At 46.5% G+C, this 19,985-nt stretch overlaps 1 protein-coding gene across 1 annotated transcript in view; it reads right to left on the bottom strand.

Annotated features, from left to right (window-relative positions):
- Window positions 1-19,985, bottom strand: part of LOC112256886 (tau-tubulin kinase 2-like) — a 41,999-nt gene that overhangs the window by 9,990 nt on the left and 12,024 nt on the right. Inside the window, exons 2-10 of the mRNA XM_042326247.1 lie at window positions 14,557-14,750; window positions 11,999-12,146; window positions 8,872-8,945; window positions 8,596-8,736; window positions 7,826-7,930; window positions 4,750-4,908; window positions 2,801-2,926; window positions 2,345-2,502; window positions 1,626-1,836 (exon numbers count right to left, since the gene is read on the bottom strand). Of these exons, the coding sequence (XP_042182181.1) occupies window positions 1,626-1,836; window positions 2,345-2,502; window positions 2,801-2,926; window positions 4,750-4,908; window positions 7,826-7,930; window positions 8,596-8,736; window positions 8,872-8,945; window positions 11,999-12,146; window positions 14,557-14,628 (1,194 nt within the window). The 5' untranslated portion in view covers window positions 14,629-14,750. The remainder of the gene's footprint in view (window positions 1-1,625; window positions 1,837-2,344; window positions 2,503-2,800; window positions 2,927-4,749; window positions 4,909-7,825; window positions 7,931-8,595; window positions 8,737-8,871; window positions 8,946-11,998; window positions 12,147-14,556; window positions 14,751-19,985) is intronic.

The raw sequence follows: 19,985 nt of genomic DNA, 5'->3' as shown, positions 1-19,985 counted from the left end.
GGCGGTAGGCTACACAAGTCAGTAGGCTACACAAGGCGGTAGTCTACACAAGTCAGTAGGCTACACAAGGCAGTAGTCTACACAAGTCGTAGTCTACACAAGTCAGTAGGCTACACAAGTCGGTAGGCTACACAAGGCGGTAGGCTACACAAGTCAGTAGGCTACACAAGGCTAGTCTACACAAGTCAGTAGGCTACACAAGGCGGTAGTCTACACAAGTCAGTAGGCTACACAAGGCGGTAGGCTACACAAGTCAGTAGGCTACACAAGGCGGTAGGCTACACAAGTCAGTAGGCTACACAAGGCAGTAGTCTACACAAGTCGGTAGTCTACACATGTCAGTAGGCTACACAAGTCGGTAGGCTACACAAGGCGGTAGGCTACACAAGTCGGTAGGCTACACAAGTCGGTAGACTACACAAGTCGGTAGGCTACACAAGGCAGTAGGCTACACAAGGCAGTAGGCTACACAAGTCGGTAAGCTATACACAAGTCGGTAGGCTACAGTCGGTAAGCTACACAGTCGGTAAGCTACACAAGTCGGTAAGCTACACAGTCGGTAAGCTACACAAGTCGGTAAGCTACACAAGTCGGTAAGCTACACAGTCGGTAAGCTACACAGTCGGTAAGCTACACAGTCGGTAAGCTACACAGTCGGTAGGCTACGTGCAAATGATCGTTCCTTAATGCAGTTAGCGGGAAAAGACCATGGCCAAAAGCCAACCACACATGTGACAGAGATGAAAATATCTGTTCGAAATGTAGAAAGAGGTGAGATCTAAAGAGGCAACAACTATCATGGGCAGCTGATATAACTAGGGTAATGCCTTTGGCTGCTAGACAATGAAAGAAAGTTGATTTAAAAACTAAAAGAACATGAGAGAAATAGGCTACATGGTTTCAATGGTATATGGAAGTCTTTAGAAAAATAATTTTGTCTAGGCCACTTTGAAGCAAGTTAAAACTTTAAAGTTTCAAACAATTAAGTACATGTTTTCAAAATGCATACTGCCTCCAGCTCATTGTAAAGTGGTGTGTGACACGCTGAAGCCTGCCTACCCCTGCCTATGCACTTGAATCGTGAATAGAAAGCACGTTTCAATTACCAGTTGAGAAATTAAAATATTTGCTATTTTTAATCGTGGCCATGAAAACTTCTTTTTTTTAACACGTGATTGCATTTAGATTTGTTGTGCAATGATTGGTCTTATAAAAGCATGTTTCACTCCAGCAGCAACGAATGAGCTGTTTGAGAAGCTGTAACAGCAGCTCTCTTACTGCCTGACAGATTTTCTACTCAAATGTAGGCTCTGTATCTGTATGCTGTGCAGGTGTGATAAATAAGATAGGCTACATAGCGACAAACAGAAATACACACTTGCCAATTTAATTCCACTAAATTATGCAAATGTGCCTATAGATCAATAAGCATGACCGGTCAAATATATTTCCATCGACTAGTATTTCCATCAATGAATAGGCTAAAAAGCATTATTTTGCAATGGGATTTTAGCCGGGGGCAATTAGCCGGCGTAAATGTTATTTATTGGCTTTTGGGGGAGGGGTGTATAAAAGCCTATTACCGGCTAATGGAAACCCTGGTGTGTGTATGTTCTCCTCTCTACCTTCCACACAGCGGTCCTGATGCGGTTACGGTTACGGTCCAGCTCCTCCCAGACGTCAGCTTCCTGGTTGGCCCGGGGCATGCTGGGGGATCCGGGGCGGCGGTCTGGAGGAGGGTTGTTCTCCCCGTTGTCACTAAGCTGCTCGTCCTGCAGAACATCGTCTGTGTTCTCCCTCGCCAGGTCCCCAGGGATCAGGGATGCATTGGCCATGCTGAAATTATAGAGTGAATGTTACTCTGATGTCACTAAGTCATCCATCCATTCATCAGTTAATTAATTAATTAATGCATTCATTCATCCATTCAACGGGTGGATACATTCAACCATTCTTTATTTATCCATTCATTCAACAGTTAGATTCTTTCATCCATCCATTCATTCATTCATCCATCCATCCATCCATTCAACAGGTAGATTCATCCATCCATCCATTCATTCAACAGGTAGATTAATTAATTAAATAGGTAGATTAATTAATTAAATAGGTAGATTAATTAATTAAATAGGTAGATTAATTAATTAAATAGGTAGATTAATTAATTAATCCGGTAAACAAGTTAAAAGTGTGTGATCGTGAAATAGACAAAAATCCCCTGAACAGTCAGTGGACCTTTAAACAGTTCATCCAAGATTCCCAGTCTGTGTGTGTGTGTGTGTGTGTGTGTGTGTGTGTGTGTGTGTGTGTGTGTGTGTGTGTGTGTGTGTGTTCAGTCTCTTACCCCATGTGTGCTGGGGTGAGTCGTGTGTGATGCTGTGGTGTGGTGGCTGTAGTGTTGATGGTCAGAGTACCATCAGACCCAGTCCTCTCCCAGTCATACGGGTCATTCTCCACCACGTTGTAGGTCTTCATACTGTTGTCAAACACTGACAACAGCAGCTACAACACAACAGAAAGTCACATGATGTCATATCCTGAGATACCTAACAGCTTGTACAACATCACTGACTGTCTGACTGATGGATACTCAGTACTCCAGAAAGAGGCCTCAGACATTTATACAGTCATGCAGACAATCAGTCGGTCTGAAAACATACACTACATACACACATGTCCTGGGACTTACTGTATATTTACACAGGGAACTGTAACAAAATGCTTAGTTCTAACTGTTAAAACATAGAGATACTGTACACACACATAGAGTAGGTAAAGGGAGAGAGATCTGCCATCTTACCTGATAGTCTGGTTTGGTGAAGTAGTCCAGGTTAGAGATGTGATCCAGGAAGACAGTGAACTCAGCAGGCAGGTGTTTCAGCATGAGCCGGTGGTCATAGGTGTCCTTCAACTTCCCTACATGCTCCTGGGGAGGGAGAGATAGAGAGAGAGGTGTTTCATGATGAGCCGGTGGTCATAGGTGTCCTTCAGCTTCCCTACATGCTCCTGGGGAGGGAGGGAGAGGGAGAGATAGAGAGAGAGGTGTTTCAGCATGAGCCTGTGGCCATAGGTGTCCTTCAGCTTCCCTACATGGTCCTGGGGAGGGTTCACACATGTTGTTATGGACGTATGGCTCAGTTGGTAGAGCATGGCGCTTGTAACGGCAGGATTGTGTGTTTGATTCCCGTGGCCTCCTTTACATTAAATGTATGCACGTGTTACAGTCGTAGGTCACTTTGGATAAAAGCATCTGCTAAAAGGCATATCCACTGAGTGTGCAAAACAGTATGAAGTTTACTTGCTCTTTCCATGACATAGACTGACCAGGTGAAATCTATGATCCCTTATTAATGTCACTTATTAAATTCACTTCAATCAGTGTAGATGAAGGGGAGGAGACAGGATAAGAATGATTTTTAAGCCTTGAGACAATTGAGATTTAAGTAACAAAAGATTGAAGTACCTTTGAACAGGGTATGGTAGTAGGTGCCAGGCGCACCAGTTTGCGTGAAGAACTGCAACGTTGCTGGGTTTTTCCATGTGTGTATCAAGAATGGTCCAGCACCCAAAAGACATCCAGCCAATTTGACACAACTGTGGAAGGCATTGGAGTCTACACGGGCCAGCATCCTTGTGGAATGCTTTCAACACATTGTAGAGTCCATGTCCAGACAAATTGAGGCTGTTCTGAGGGCATCTCAATATTAGGAAAGCGTTTTTAAAGTCTGGTATACTCAGTGTATATTATAACTATTTTTTGATGTACTCTCGTGCATGAGTACATTCATATGCAGTGACGTCAGAGCTGTGACATGTTATTGAGTTAGTCTGTCAGTTTCAAGTCAAGTCAAGTTAGCCAAAGATAATGTTACCATTACGAGTCATGTACCTCATTACGAGTCATGTATCTAACTAACGTTACCATTACGAGTCATGTACCTAGCTAACGTTACCATTACGAGTCATGTATCTAGCTAACGTTACCATTAGAAGTCATGTACCTAGCTAACGTTACCATTACGAGTCATGTATCTAGCTAACGTTACCATTAGGAGTCATGTACCTAGCTAACGTTACCATTACGAGTCATGTACCTAGCGAACGTTACCATTACGAGTCATGTACCTAGCTAACGTTACCATTACGAGTCATGTACCTAGCTAACGTTACCATTACGAGTCATGTACCTAGCTAACATTACCATTACGAGGCATGTACCTAGCTAACGTTACCATTACGAGTCATGTACATAGCTAACGTTACCATTACGAGTCATGTACCTAACTAACATTACCTTTACGAGTCATGTACCTAGCTAACGTTACCATTACGAGTCATGTACCTAACTAACGTTACCATTACGAGTCATGTACCTAGCTAACGTTACCATTACGAGTCATGTATCTAGCTAACGTTACCATTACGAGTCATGTATCTAGCTAACGTTACCATTACGAGTCATGTATCTAGCTAACGTTACCATTACGAGTCATGTATCTAGCTAACGTTACCATTACGAGTCATGTATCTAGCTAACGTTACCATTACAAGTCATGTACCTAACTAACGTTACCATTATGAGTCATGTACCAAGCTAACGTTACCATTACGAGTCATGTATCTAGCTAACGTTACCATTACGAGTCATGTACCTAACTAACGTTACCATTATGAGTCATGTACCTACGTATCCTGACTAGTTTGGCTGAGTCTGCTGATTGGTTGGTGTACAGGAAGGAAAATTCTTACTTTGTCTTTGATCTTTCTCCATGGCAACTGTCCAACCATGAACTCCACCAGCATGTAGAAGAGGGACCACAGGTCGTCATGCCGACCCATCTCCTTGTTCTTGTGTGCGTTGACGGACGCATAGCGGACTGTGCCTCTGAACCCTGCTACTGGCCGAGGCTGGGGGAGAGAGAGAGACTTCACATCATGCTGCTGTACGACTAACAAGGTAGAACCCTGCTACTGGCCGAGGATGGGGGAGAGAGAGAGACTTCACATCATGCTGCTGTACGACTAACAAGGTAGAACCCTGCTACTGGCCGAGGATGGGGAGAGAGAGAGACTTCACATCATGCTGCTGTACGACTAACAAGGTAGAACCCTGCTACTGGCCGAGGATGGGGGAGAGAGAGAGACTTCACATCATGCTGCTGTACGACTAACAAGGTAGAACCCTGCTACTGGCCGAGGCTGGGGGAGAGAGAGAGACTTCACATCATGCTGCTGTACGACTAACAAGGTAGAACCCTGCTACTGGCCGAGGATGGGGGAGAGAGAGACTTCACATCATGCTGCTGTACGACTAACAAGGTAGAACCCTGCTACTGGCCGAGGCTGGGGAGAGAGAGAGACTTCACATCATGCTGCTGTACGACTAACAAGGTAGAACCCTGCTACTGGCCGAGGATGGGGGAGAGAGAGACTTCACATCATGCTGCTGTACGACTAACAAGGTAGAACCCTGCTACTGGCCGAGGCTGGGGGAGAGAGAGAGACTTCACATCATGCTGCTGTACGACTAACAAGGTAGAACCCTGCTACTGGCCGAGGCTGGGGGAGAGAGAGACACTTCACATCATGCTGCTGTACGACTAACAAGGTAGAACCCTGCTACTGGCCGAGGCTGGGGGAGAGAGAGAGACTTCACATCATGCTGCTGTACGACTAACAAGGTAGAACCCTGCTACTGGCCGAGGCTTGGGGAGAGAGAGAGACTTCACATCATGCTGCTGTACGACTAACAAGGTAGAACCCTGCTACTGGCCGAGGCTGGGGAGAGAGAGAGACTTCACATCATGCTGCTGTACGACTAACAAGGTAGAACCCTGCTACTGGCCGAGGCTGGGGAGAGAGAGAGACTTCACATCATGCTGCTGTACGACTAACAAGGTAGAACCCTGCTACTGGCCGAGGCTGGGGGAGAGAGAGACTTCACATCATGCTGCTGTACGACTAACAAGGTAGAACCCTGCTACTGGCCGAGGCTGGGGGAGAGAGAGACTTCACATCATGCTGCTGTACGACTAACAAGGTAGAACCCTGCTACTGGCCGAGGCTGGGGGAGAGAGAGACACTTCACATCATGCTGCTGTACGACTAACAAGGTAGAACCCTGCTACTGGCCGAGGCTGGGGAGAGAGAGACACTTCACATCATGCTGCTGTACGACTAACAAGGTAGAACCCTGCTACTGGCCGAGGCTGGGGGAGAGAGAGAGACTTCACATCATGCTGCTGTACGACTAACAAGGTAGAACCCTGCTACTGGCCGAGGCTTGGGGAGAGAGAGAGACTTCACATCATGCTGCTGTACGACTAACAAGGTAGAACCCTGCTACTGGCCGAGGCTGGGGAGAGAGAGACACTTCACATCATGCTGCTGTACGACTAACAAGGTAGAACCCTGCTACTGGCCGAGGCTGGGGGAGAGAGAGAGACTTCACATCATGCTGCTGTACGACTAACAAGGTAGAACCCTGCTACTGGCCGAGGCTGGGGGAGAGAGAGAGACTTCACATCATGCTGCTGTACGACTAACAAGGTAGAACCCTGCTACTGGCCGAGGCTGGGGGAGAGAGAGAGACTTCACATCATGCTGCTGTACGACTAACAAGGTAGAACCCTGCTACTGGCCGAGGCTGGGGAGAGAGAGAGACTTCACATCATGCTGCTGTACGACTAACAAGGTAGAACCCTGCTACTGGCCGAGGCTGGGGAGAGAGAGACACTTCACATCATGCTGCTGTACGACTAACAAGGTAGAACCCTGCTACTGGCCGAGGCTGGGGGAGAGAGAGAGACTTCACATCATGCTGCTGTACGACTAACAAGGTAGAACCCTGCTACTGGCCGAGGCTGGGGGAGAGAGAGACACTTCACATCATGCTGCTGTACGACTAACAAGGTAGAACCCTGCTACTGGCCGAGGCTGGGAGAGAGAGAGACTTCACATCATGCTGCTGTACGACTAACAAGGTAGAACCCTGCTACTGGCCGAGGCTGGGGGAGAGAGAGACACTTCACATCATGCTGCTGTACGACTAACAAGGTAGAACCCTGCTACTGGCCGAGGCTGGGGGAGAGAGAGAGACTTCACATCATGCTGCTGTACGACTAACAAGGTAGAACCCTGCTACTGGCCGAGGCTGGGGGAGAGAGACTTCACATCATGCTGCTGTACGACTAACAAGGTAGAACCCTGCTACTGGCCGAGGCTGGGGGAGAGAGAGAGACTTCACATCATGCTGCTGTACGACTAACAAGGTAGAACCCTGCTACTGGCCGAGGCTGGGGGAGAGAGAGAGACTTCACATCATGCTGCTGTACGACTAACAAGGTAGAACCCTGCTACTGGCCGAGGCTGGGGGAGAGAGAGACTTCACATCATGCTGCTGTACGACTAACAAGGTAGAACCCTGCTACTGGCCGAGGCTGGGGGAGAGAGAGACTTCACATCATGCTGCTGTACGACTAACAAGGTAGAACCCTGCTACTGGCCGAGGCTGGGGGAGAGAGAGAGACTTCACATCATGCTGCTGTACGACTAACAAGGTAGAACCCTGCTACTGGCCGAGGCTGGGGGAGAGAGAGAGACTTCACATCATGCTGCTGTACGACTAACAAGGTAGAACCTTACACGACAATAGCACACAAACAGACATGACCAGTCTCCAGGACAGAGATCGAAGCCTATTCCCAGACTAAAAAAGATATTTCAATTTAGATCCACCATTAAGCAAGCTTTTTAGTCTAGGACTAAGCTTAATACCGGGAAACCGGAACAGAGTGTCTAACCACACATGTGGACAGACACTTACCGGTCGGACCTCTTGGCAGGAGTTAGTGAACTGGCGTGCCAGGCCAAAGTCCAGCATGTAGCAGGTCCTACAGGTACTGGGGAACCGGCCCATGGCAAAGTTGGACTAGGAGAGAGAGAAGGTGAAGAAGAAGAGAGATAGAGATAAAGAAAAAGAGAGGAAGGATTTTAATAGCAACTATCATAGTCTGATTCTTGTCACTTTCACAGAAAGAAAATGTCAAATTACTGATGATGATGATGATGATCTCTTCATTCCAAAAAGATATAGTCCCTAAGCACACAAACACTCCACCCTCACACACAAACACTCCACCCTCACACACACACACTCCACCCTCACACACACACACACTCCACCCTCTCACACACACACTCCACCCTCTCACACACACAAACACTCCACCCTCTCACACACACAAACACTCCACCCTCACACACACACACACTCCACCCTCTCACACACACACTCCACCCTCACACACACACATTACACCCTCACACACACACATTACACCCTCACACACACACATTACACCCTCACATTACACCCTCACACACACACTACACCCTCACACACACACTACACCCTCACACACACACTACACCCTCACACACACACTACACCCTCACACACACACTACACCCTCACACACACACTTCACCCTCACACACACACTACACCCTCACACACACACTACACCCTCACACACACACTACACCCTCACACACACACTACACCCTCACACACACACTCCCTGCCTGTCTCACTGGTTTGATGTCTCTGTGCAGGAAGCCAACAGAGTGGATGCTCTCTATAGCTTCTAGTGTCTGTCGTCCCAGTCTCAGGGTGGTGCTGACTGTAAACGTGCCCCGCGTCATACTCCGCCTCAGCTCTGCCAGGTTACGCCCCTGAGAAACACACCACCCACGTAGCCTACAGAATCACTACAAACACTTCACACTTAGTCACATCAGCTCACTGACATCGCTATAGAGAATTAGAGACGTTTAAACACACAAGGTGATGAAGAGGCTCATCCTTACCTGAAGCTCCATCACCACATAGTTGAAGCGGTCATTGCGGCCGCATCCAACAAAGCGACACACGTGTTCTTTACCTGGACGATACAATAGAACATAGCATCCTTTATGACATAGTATAACCACAGGGTACCTATGTTAAAGGTCCAATGCAGCCGTTTTTATCTAAAAAATCAAATAATTTCTGGGTAACAATTAATTACTTTACTGTGAATGTTTTCAATTAAAATGGCCAAAAAGAAACAAAAATAGCTTCTTAGCAAAGAGAAATTTCTCAAGCAAGAATTTTGCAAGGACTGTTTAGAAGTGGTCTCAGTGGAAGGGAAAAACTGAAACGATCTGTTATTGTCAGAGGAACTCTTGGAACTCTTTCATATTGGTCTATTAATTAACTGAGGGCACAAGTCAGTCCAAAACTCCATCCCACCAAAAAAGGCTGAAATTACAGGCAGTCTTTTCAAACAGTTCTTATACCAAAAGAGCATTATCATCATTTACAAAATATCACGGTGTTATTCCAACCTCATCGTGTGGAAATATATGTTGCTTGAGAAATTTCTCTTTTCTAAGAAGCTATTTTTGTTTCTTTTTGGCCATTTTAAATGTTGAGACATGTTGGGGGACGGGAGGAGACATGTTGGGGGACGGGAGGAGACATGTTGGGGGACGGGAGGAGACATGTTGGGGGACGGGAGGAGACATGTTGGGGGACGGGAGGAGACATGTTGGGGGACGGGAGGAGACATGTTGGGGGACGGGAGGAGACATGTTGGGGGATGGGAGGAGACATGTTGGGGGATGGGAGGAGACATGTTGGGGGATGGGAGGAGACATGTTGGGGGACGGGAGGAGACATGTTGGGGGACGGGAGGAGACATGTTGGGGGATGGGAGGAGACATGTTGGGAAACGGGAGGAGACATGTTGGGAAACGGGAGGAGACATGTTGGGAAACGGGAGGAGACATGTTGGGAAACGGGAGGAGACATGTTGGGGGACGGGAGGAGACATGTTGGGGGACGGGAGGAGACACGTTGGGGGACGGGAGGAGACACGTTGGGGGACGGGAGGAGACACATTGGGGCAGGAGACACGTTGGGGGATGGGAGGAGACACGTTGGGGGACGGGAGGAGACACGTTGGGGGACGCATGTTGGGGGACGGGAGGAGACACGTTGGGGGACGGGAGGAGACACGTTGGGGGACGGGAGGAGACATGTTGGGGGACGGGAGGAGACACGTTGGGGGACGGGAGGAGACACGTTGGGGGACGGGAGGAGACACGTTGGGGGACGGGAGGAGACACGTTGGGGGACGGGAGGAGACACGTTGGGGGACGGGAGGAGACACGTTGGGGGACGGGAGGAGACACGTTGGGGGACGGGAGGAGACACGTTGGGGGACGGGAGGAGACACGTTGGGGGATGGGAGGAGGTATTGCAGGTATCAAAGTCAAAACTTTTATTTCCGCCTAACAACCTAGTAATTACGCCTCTGCCCTCTATCCAGACATAGTCCCACTCTGCCATCTATCCCTACATAGTCCCACTCTGCCCTCTAGCCCGACATAGCCCCACTCTGCCCTCTAGCCCGACATAGCCCCACTCTGCCCTCTAGCCCGACATAGTCCCACTCTGCCCTCTAGCCCGACATAGCCCCACTCTGCCCTCTATCCAGACATAGTCCCACTCTGCCCTCTATCCCTACATAGTCCCACTCTGCCCTCTACCCCGACATAGTCCCACTCTGCCCTCTACCCCGACATAGTCCCACTCTGCCCTCTACCCCGACATAGTCCCACTCTGCCCTCTACCCCGACATAGTCCCACTCTGCCCTCTATCCAGACATAGTCCCACTCTGCCCTCTATCCCTACATAGTCCCACTCTGCCCTCTAGCCCGACATAGCCCCACTCTGCCCTCTAGCCCGACATAGCCCCACTCTGCCCTCTAGCCCGACATAGTCCCACTCTGCCCTCTAGCCCGACATAGCCCCACTCTGCCCTCTACCCAGACATAGCCCCACTCTGCCCTCTATCCAGACATAGCCCCACTCTGCCCTCTATCCAGACATAGCCCCACTCTGCCCTCTACCCAGACATAGCCCCACTCTGCCCTCTACCCCGACATAGTCCCACTCTGCCCTCTATCCCTACATAGTCCCACTCTGCCCTCTACCCCGACATAGTCCCACTCTGCCCTCTACCCCTTATATTTAGTTTAGGGTAGGAGGGTTGTGGTTTAGTTTAGGGTAGGAGTGTTGTGGTTGAGTTTAGGGTAGATGGGTTGTGGTTGAGTTTAGAGGAGGCTTGGGGTTGAGTTTAGGGTAGGAGGCTTGTGGTTTAGTTTAGGGCAGATGGGTTGTGGTTGAGTTTAGGGCAGGTGGTTGATGGTTGAGTTTAGGCCAGGTGATTGAATTTAGGACAGGTGATTGAGTTTAGGGCAGGTGATTGATGGATGCGATTAGGGCAGGTGGCTGCGATTAGGGCAGGTGGCTGATGGTTGCGATTAGGGCAGGTGGTTAATAGTTCAGTTTAGGGCAGGATGTTGATGGTTGAGTTTAGGGCAGGTGGTTGATGGTTGAGTTTAGGGCAGGTGGTTGATGGTTGAGTTTAGGGCAGGTGGTTGATGGTTGCGATTAGGGCAGGTGGTTGATGGTTGAGTTTAGGGCAGGTGGTTGAGTTTAGGGCAGGTGGTTGAGTTTAGGGCAGGTGATTGAGTTTAGGGCAGGTGGTTGAGTTTAGGGCAGGTGGTTAATAGTTTAGTTTAGGGCAGGTGGCTGATGGTTGTGTTTAGGGCAGGTGGTTGAGTTTAGGGCAGGTGGTTAATGGTTGAGTTTAGGGCAGGTGGTTGAGTTTAGGGCAGGTGGTTAATGGTTGAGTTTAGGGCAGGTGGTTGAGTTTAGGGCAGGTGGTTGAGTTTAGGGCAGGTGGTTGATGGTTGAGTTTAGGGCAGGTGGCTGATGGTTGTGTTTAGGGCAGGTGGTTGAGTTTAGGGCAGGTGGTTGAGTTTAGGGCAGGTGGTTGAGTTTAGGGCAGGTGACTGATGGTTGAGTTTAGGGCATGTGGTTGATGGTTGAGTTTAGGGAGCAGAAGTCAGAGGGAAGGTTAAGTACATGTAATTGGGGTTTACCCTGGAGTTTCTTGAGGACAGCCACCTCCATCTTGAGGACCTGTTTAGGCTGCTGTGCCGACTCCACCTTCAGAGCAACACTGACCCTGGTCAGCAGGTCCAACGCCTCGTAGATCTCCCCAAAGCCACCGCCGCCGATCTTCTTTGTCTATACACACATCCCAAAGCAAAGCGTAATGTCATAATGTGGAAAACATAGGTTAGTAGATTATTTTCTTTTTCAATCTTCCCACCATCCAACCTTCCTCCCCCATTCCTATTTATGTTTCTTCATCTCTAATCAGTATCCACACACGAACACGAAACACACACACACACACACACACAAGCAGCTCAACTCAAAGGGATTAGCAGTGGCAGATGTACATAACATCAGCTCCTCCGTCAGTGCTAGGGTTGAATCATTTCCTGGTATCACTTTTCACCCGGGTAACCCAGTATTTCCCGCCAAAACTGGAAGTGTCATTCAGAAGCATTATAAAGCATATAAATGTGCCTGGATTTGATTGGAGCTTTGACCAGCATGACAATTCAAACATGATGCTACCTGAGCCTGATGAGACGTATATTAACCACATTTAATGAGCCCTACATTAACCTCATTTAATGAGCCCTACATTAACCACATTTAACCACATTTATATATATATACACACACACACATTAATCGGTATCGGCTTTATTTGTCCTCCAATAGTCGGTATCGGTGTTGAAAAATCATAATCGGTCGACCTCTAATGTGGACAATTATAAATACCTAGGTGTCTGGCTAGACTGTAAACTCTCTCTTTGTTTTTCTGCTCGTTTGCACACCAGTATTTCTACTTGCACATCCTCATCTGTATATCACTCCAGTGTAAATTGTAATTACTTTGCTACTATTGGCCTATTTATTGCCTTACCTCCTTACTTAATTTTGCACACACTGTATACAGATTTTTCTATTGTGTTAAGACTGTACGTTTGTTTATTCCATGTGTAACTCTGTGTTGTTTTTGTCACACTGCTTTGCTTTATCTTGGCCAGGTCACAGTTGGAAATGAGAACTTGTTCTCAACTGGCCTACCTGGTTAAATAAATAAAAAAATATATAAATATTTTATTATAATTTACACTACACAGGAAGTGTAGACATGGTGCTGCCCTACTCAGTCCCCGTCGAAGTCTCAGTCCCAGTAGAGGTCCCATTCCAAGTCCTAGTCCCAGCAGAGGTCACAGTCCCAGCCCAGTAGGTCCCAGTCCAAGTAGAGGTTCCTGTCCCAGTGGCGGTCACAGTCCCAGTAGAGGTCACAGTCCCAGTCCCAGTAGAGGTCACAGTCCCAGTAGAGGTCACAGTCCCAGTAGAGGTCACAGTCCCAGTAGAGGTCACAGTCCCAGTAGAGGTCACAGTCCCAGTAGAGGTCACAGTCCCAGGAGAGGTCCCAGTCCCAGGAGAGGTTCCAATCCCAGCTACACTAACCTCACATGGCACCCTGTCCCTGGTAGCTCTGGCCGGGGGACACGGGCACACACACACACCACAGCATGGTAGAGAGGAGCAGCCAGGGGGATAGCGCTGGGAATAGCACACTGAGTGGCTACAAATAGCTTCTCTCACTTCATTAAGTTCCAGTCCACTTGGTGGCAAGGAGCTGCATGTGCACTGCACACATGGAGCTGACCCCAACCTGTCCAGGTCAGCAGGTGAGATGGACAAGATAAAGACATGGGGGAGAGTGGAGCCAATTCATTGAGAACAAATACAGCTTTGTTGTGATGTATTGGTGCTTGCTGAGGGGGTACAAACATGGCATAACAGAATGGTCACTCACTCACTCACTCACACAGTGGTGTAAAGTACTTAAGTAGTACTTTAAAGTATGTTTACTTAAGTACTTTTTTGCGGTTTCTGTACTTTACTTTACTATTTATATGTTTGACAACTTTTACTTCACTACATTCCTAAACAAAATAATGTACTTTTTACTCCATACATTTACCTGACACCCAAAAGTACTCTTTACATTTTGAATGCTCAGCAGGACAGGAAGATGGTCCAATTCACACACGTATCAAGAGAACACCCCATGTCATCTACTGCCTCTGATCTGGAGGACTCACTAAACACAAATCTTTAGTTTGTAAATTATGTCTGAGTGTTGGAGTGTGCCCCTGGCTATCCGTAAATAAATAACAATAAGAACATTGTGCCTGCTGGTTGGCTTAATATAAGGAATTTGAAATAATTCATACTTTTACTTTTGATACATACGTATATTTTAGCAGTTACATTTACTTTTGATAACTAAGTATATTTAAAACCAAATACTTTTAGAGTTTTACTCAACTAGTATTTTACTGGGTGACTTTCACTTTTACTTGAGTCCATTTCTATTAAGGTCTCTTTACTTTTATTCAAGTTTGATAATTGGCTACTTTTCCCATACACTAACACACACATGCGCGCACACACACACACGCACACACACACACACACACACACACACACACACACACACACACACACACACACACACACACACACACACACACACACACACACACACACACACACGTACCACTTTCCATCGTTCCTTGACCAGGACAAGCACAGTGAGGATGTCAGCTTGGTCCATCGCTGCAGCACTCATCACGCCTGCGGTGGACTGCTGCTCACTGTGGGTCTTCCTCTGCTACCACTCCTGCTAACTACCACCAGCCGTATTAGATTGGGTCGGGCATCAGGTTCCTGTAGAGACCTAAACAACAGGCCCTGGAGAGAGGCAGAACACACGTAAGACCACCACCGCCACCACAATATACTGTGGTCTGTTGAATATAATAATGAATATAACGAACTCTAGTTAATGAAGTATCTCTGGATAAGAGTGTCAGCTAAATCATTCAAATGTAAATGTAAACTGTATGGAAAGTTCCAAACCTTTAGACATAGCTTCGACTGAGGCTCCCTCAACACAGGACTAATATCAAATCAAATGTATTTGTCACATGGGCCGAATACAACAGGTGTACATCTGTTGTTGACGTAAAGTACTATATACACAGGGGTTAAAGCTAAAATAATCCCATGACTGAAACTTAAGTCGACCTGATTGATTGTCTGGGGCCAAGTTAACCTCCTCTTTCATGTCAGAAAGTCCTGACCGTCATGCTTTTAGGGAAATAGGATTATATTGTACATGTATTAAACTGCGAGTTTTATCAACTCCAGTCTCCTTGCTTAGAGGGTACGGTATCCTCCCCAGGATCATTTTTATGTAGAAAAACTGAAATGCTCAATTTAACCTCTTAAAATATAAAGTCCCCATATTTGGGGACCCGATTAGATTTTTTTATTCAATTCAGTCTGGTATGAGAACGGTAGCCCCTATCTGCAAAAGCAGGGTATCTGCGGAAAGCTGAGTATCTTGGCTATTGGTCTGTGTCTGTGACATCATGGGAAAATCAAAGGAAATTAGCCAAGACCTCAGAATCAAAAATGTAGACCTCCACAAGTCTGGTTTATCCTTGGGAGCAATTTCTAATGTTTAATTTATTTTACCTTTATTTAACTAGGCAAGTCAGTTAAGAACAAATTCTTATTTTCAATGACGGCCTAGGAACAGTGGGTTAACTGCCTGTTCAGGGGCAGAACGACAGACTTGCCAGCTTGGGAGTTTTGAACTTGCAACCTTCCGGTTGCTAGTCCAACACTCTAACCACTAGGCTACCCTGACGCCCCAAATGCCCGAAGGTACCACGTTCATCTGTACAAACAATAGTACACAAGTATAAACACCATGGTACCACACAGCCGTCATACCGCTCAGGAAGGAGACACGTTCTGTCTCCTAGAGATGAACGTACTTTGGTGCGAAAAATACAAATCAATCCCAGAACAGCAAAGGACCTTGTGAAGATGCTGGAGGAAACAAGTACAAAAGTATCTATATCCACAGTAAAACAAGTCCTATATCGACATAACCTGAAAAACCGTTCAGCTAATGACAGCTGAGGCCTAGGCTTGTGGAGATGATAGCTAATAACAGTTGAGGCCTAGGCTTGTGGAGATGATAGTTAATGACAGTTGAGGCCTAGGCCTGTGGAGATGATAGCTAATGACAGTTGAGGCCTAGGCCTGTGGAGATGATAGCTAATGACAGCTGAGGCCTAGGCCTGTGGAGATGATAGCTCATGACAGTTGAGGCCTAGGCCTGTGGAGATGATAGCCAATGACAGCTGAGGCCTAGGTCTGTGGAGATGATAGCTAATGACAGCTGAGGCCTAGGCCTGTAGAGATGATAGCTAATGACAGTTGAGGCCTAGGCCTGTGGGCCTAGGCATGGTTCCTGGTGCAGCCGTCCCACACAAGCTCTCTCTCATCCCACAGTGCCACCACACCTCCACACACACCCAGCAGCCCCACACACACGCTGACAGCAGGGCTACTCAAGGAATAGACTACATCGGGGTTGGGATCAATTCCATTTCAATTCCAGTCCATTAAGGAAATTCCAATTATCTTCAATATTTTTCAATGGGTAAAATGTGGAATTGGAATTTGGTTTACTTTCTGAAATGACTGGAATTTAAATTTAATTGACCCCACCTCTGGGTTACAGAGTTCAATAAATCTAATAAAATATATGCAAGCTTCACTCTATAACATATCTATACCCTCTATATATAACGTATCTATAACAGAACCAAGAGACGAGACATTTGTGTAACAACAAACCAAGACAGGCCTATTTCAGTGTTGATTAGACCAGTCACTGACATGTAACAACAAACCAAGGCAGGCCTATTTCAGTGTTGACTAGACCAGTCACTGACATGTAACAACAAACCAAGACAGGCCTATTTCAGTGTTGACTAGACCAGTCACTGACGTGTAAAAACAAACCAAGACAGGCCTATTTCAGTGTTGACTAGACCAGTCACTGACATGTAACAACAAACCAAGACAGGCCTATTTCAGTATTGACTAGACCAGTCACTGACATGTAACAACAAACCAAGACAGGCCTATTTCAGTGTTGACTAGACCAGTCACTGGCATGTAACAACAAACCAAGACAGGCCTATTTCAGTGATGACTAGACCAGTCACTGACATGTAACAACAAACCAAGACAGGCCTATTTCAGTGTTGACTAGACCAGTCACTGACGTGTAACAACAAACCAAGACAGGCCTATTTCAGTGTTGACTAGACCAGTCACTGACATGTAACAAACCAAGACATGCCTATTTCAGTGTTGACTAGACCAGTCACTGACATGTAACAAACCAAGACAGGCCTATTTCAGTGATGACTAGACCAGTCACTGACATGTAACAACAAACCAAGACAGGCCTATTTCAGTATTGACTAGACCAGTCACTGACATGTAACAACAAACCAAGACAGGCCTATTTCAGTGTTGACTAGACCAGTCACTGACATGTAACAAACCAAGACAGGCCTATTTCAGTGTTGACTAGACCAGTCACTGACATGTAACAACAAACCAAGACAGGCCTATTTCAGTGTTGACTAGACCAGTCACTGACGTGTAACAACAAACCAAGACAGGCCTATTTCAGTGTTGACTAGACCAGTCACTGACGTGTAACAACAAACCAAGACAGGCCTATTTCAGTGTTGACTAGACCAGTCACTGACATGTAACAAACCAAGACATGCCTATTTCAGTGTTGACTAGACCAGTCACTGACATGTAACAAACCAAGACAGGCCTATTTCAGTGATAACTAGACCAGTCACTGACATGTAACAACAAACCAAGACAGGCCTATTTCAGTATTGACTAGACCAGTCACTGACATGTAACAACAAACCAAGACAGGCCTATTTCAGTGTTGACTAGACCAGTCACTGACATGTAACAACAAACCAAGACAGGCCTATTTCAGTGATGACTAGACCAGTCACTGACATGTAACAACAAACCAAGACAGGCCTATTTCAGTGTTGACTAGACCAGTCACTGACGTGTAACAACAAACCAAGACAGGCCTATTTCAGTGTTGATCAGACCAGTCACTGACATGTAACAACAAACCAAGACAGGCCTATTTCAGTGTTGACTAGACCAGTCACTGACATGTAACAACAAACCAAGACAGGCCTATTTCAGTGATGACTAGACCAGTCACTGACATGTAACAACAAACCAAGACAGGCCTATTTCAGTGTTGACTAGACCAGTCACTGACATGTAACAACAAACCAAGACAGGCCTATTTCAGTGTTGACTAGAACAGTCACTGACATGTAACAAACCAAGACAGGCCTATTTCAGTGTTGACTAGACCAGTCACTGACATGTAACAAACCAAGACAGGCCTATTTCAGTGTTGACTAGACCAGTCACTGACATGTAACAACAAACCAAGACAGGCCTATTTCAGTGTTGACTAGACCAGTCACTGACGTGTAACAACAAACCAAGACAGGCCTATTTCAGTGTTGACTAGACCAGTCACTGACATGTAACAAACCAAGACATGCCTATTTCAGTGTTGACTAGACCAGTCACTGACATGTAACAAACCAAGACAGGCCTATTTCAGTGATGACTAGACCAGTCACTGACATGTAACAACAAACCAAGACAGGCCTATTTCAGTATTGACTAGACCAGTCACTGACATGTAACAACAAACCAAGACAGGCCTATTTCAGTATTGACTAGACCAGTCACTGACATGTAACAACAAACCAAGACAGGCCTATTTCAGTGTTGACTAGACCAGTCACTGACATGTAACAACAAACCAAGACAGGCCTATTTCAGTGATGACTAGACCAGTCACTGACATGTAACAACAAACCAAGACAGGCCTATTTCAGTGTTGACTAGACCAGTCACTGACGTGTAACAACAAACCAAGACAGGCCTATTTCAGTGTTGATCAGACCAGTCACTGACATGTAACAACAAACCAAGACAGGCCTATTTCAGTGTTGACTAGACCAGTCACTGACATGTAACAACAAACCAAGACAGGCCTATTTCAGTGATGACTAGACCAGTCACTGACATGTAACAACAAACCAAGACAGGCCTATTTCAGTGTTGACTAGACCAGTCACTGACATGTAACAACAAACCAAGACAGGCCTATTTCAGTGTTGACTAGACCAGTCACTGACATGTAACAAACCAAGACAGGCCTATTTCAGTGTTGACTAGACCAGTCACTGACATGTAACAAACCAAGACAGGCCTATTTCAGTGTTGACTAGACCAGTCACTGACATGTAACAACAAACCAAGACAGGCCTATTTCAGTGTTGACTAGACCAGTCACTGACGTGTAACAACAAACCAAGACAGGCCTATTTCAGTGTTGACTAGACCAGTCACTGACATGTAACAAACCAAGACATGCCTATTTCAGTGTTGACTAGACCAGTCACTGACATGTAACAAACCAAGACAGGCCTATTTCAGTGATGACTAGACCAGTCACTGACATGTAACAACAAACCAAGACAGGCCTATTTCAGTATTGACTAGACCAGTCACTGACATGTAACAACAAACCAAGACAGGCCTATTTCAGTGTTGACTAGACCAGTCACTGACATGTAACAACAAACCAAGACAGGCCTATTTCAGTGATGACTAGACCAGTCACTGACATGTAACAACAAACCAAGACAGGCCTATTTCAGTGTTGACTAGACCAGTCACTGACGTGTAACAACAAACCAAGACAGGCCTATTTCAGTGTTGACTAGACCAGTCACTGACGTGTAAAAACAAACCAAGACAGGCCTATTTCAGTGTTGACTAGACCAGTCACTGACATGTAACAACAAACCAAGACAGGCCTATTTCAGTATTGACTAGACCAGTCACTGACATGTAACAACAAACCAAGACAGGCCTATTTCAGTGTTGACTAGACCAGTCACTGGCATGTAACAACAAACCAAGACAGGCCTATTTCAGTGATGACTAGACCAGTCACTGACATGTAACAACAAACCAAGA

Source organism: Oncorhynchus tshawytscha, linkage group LG08 (assembly GCF_018296145.1).
Source record: "Oncorhynchus tshawytscha isolate Ot180627B linkage group LG08, Otsh_v2.0, whole genome shotgun sequence".
Classification (NCBI taxonomy): domain Eukaryota; kingdom Metazoa; phylum Chordata; class Actinopteri; order Salmoniformes; family Salmonidae; genus Oncorhynchus; species Oncorhynchus tshawytscha.
This window is presented reverse-complemented; position numbering and strand designations above follow the sequence as displayed.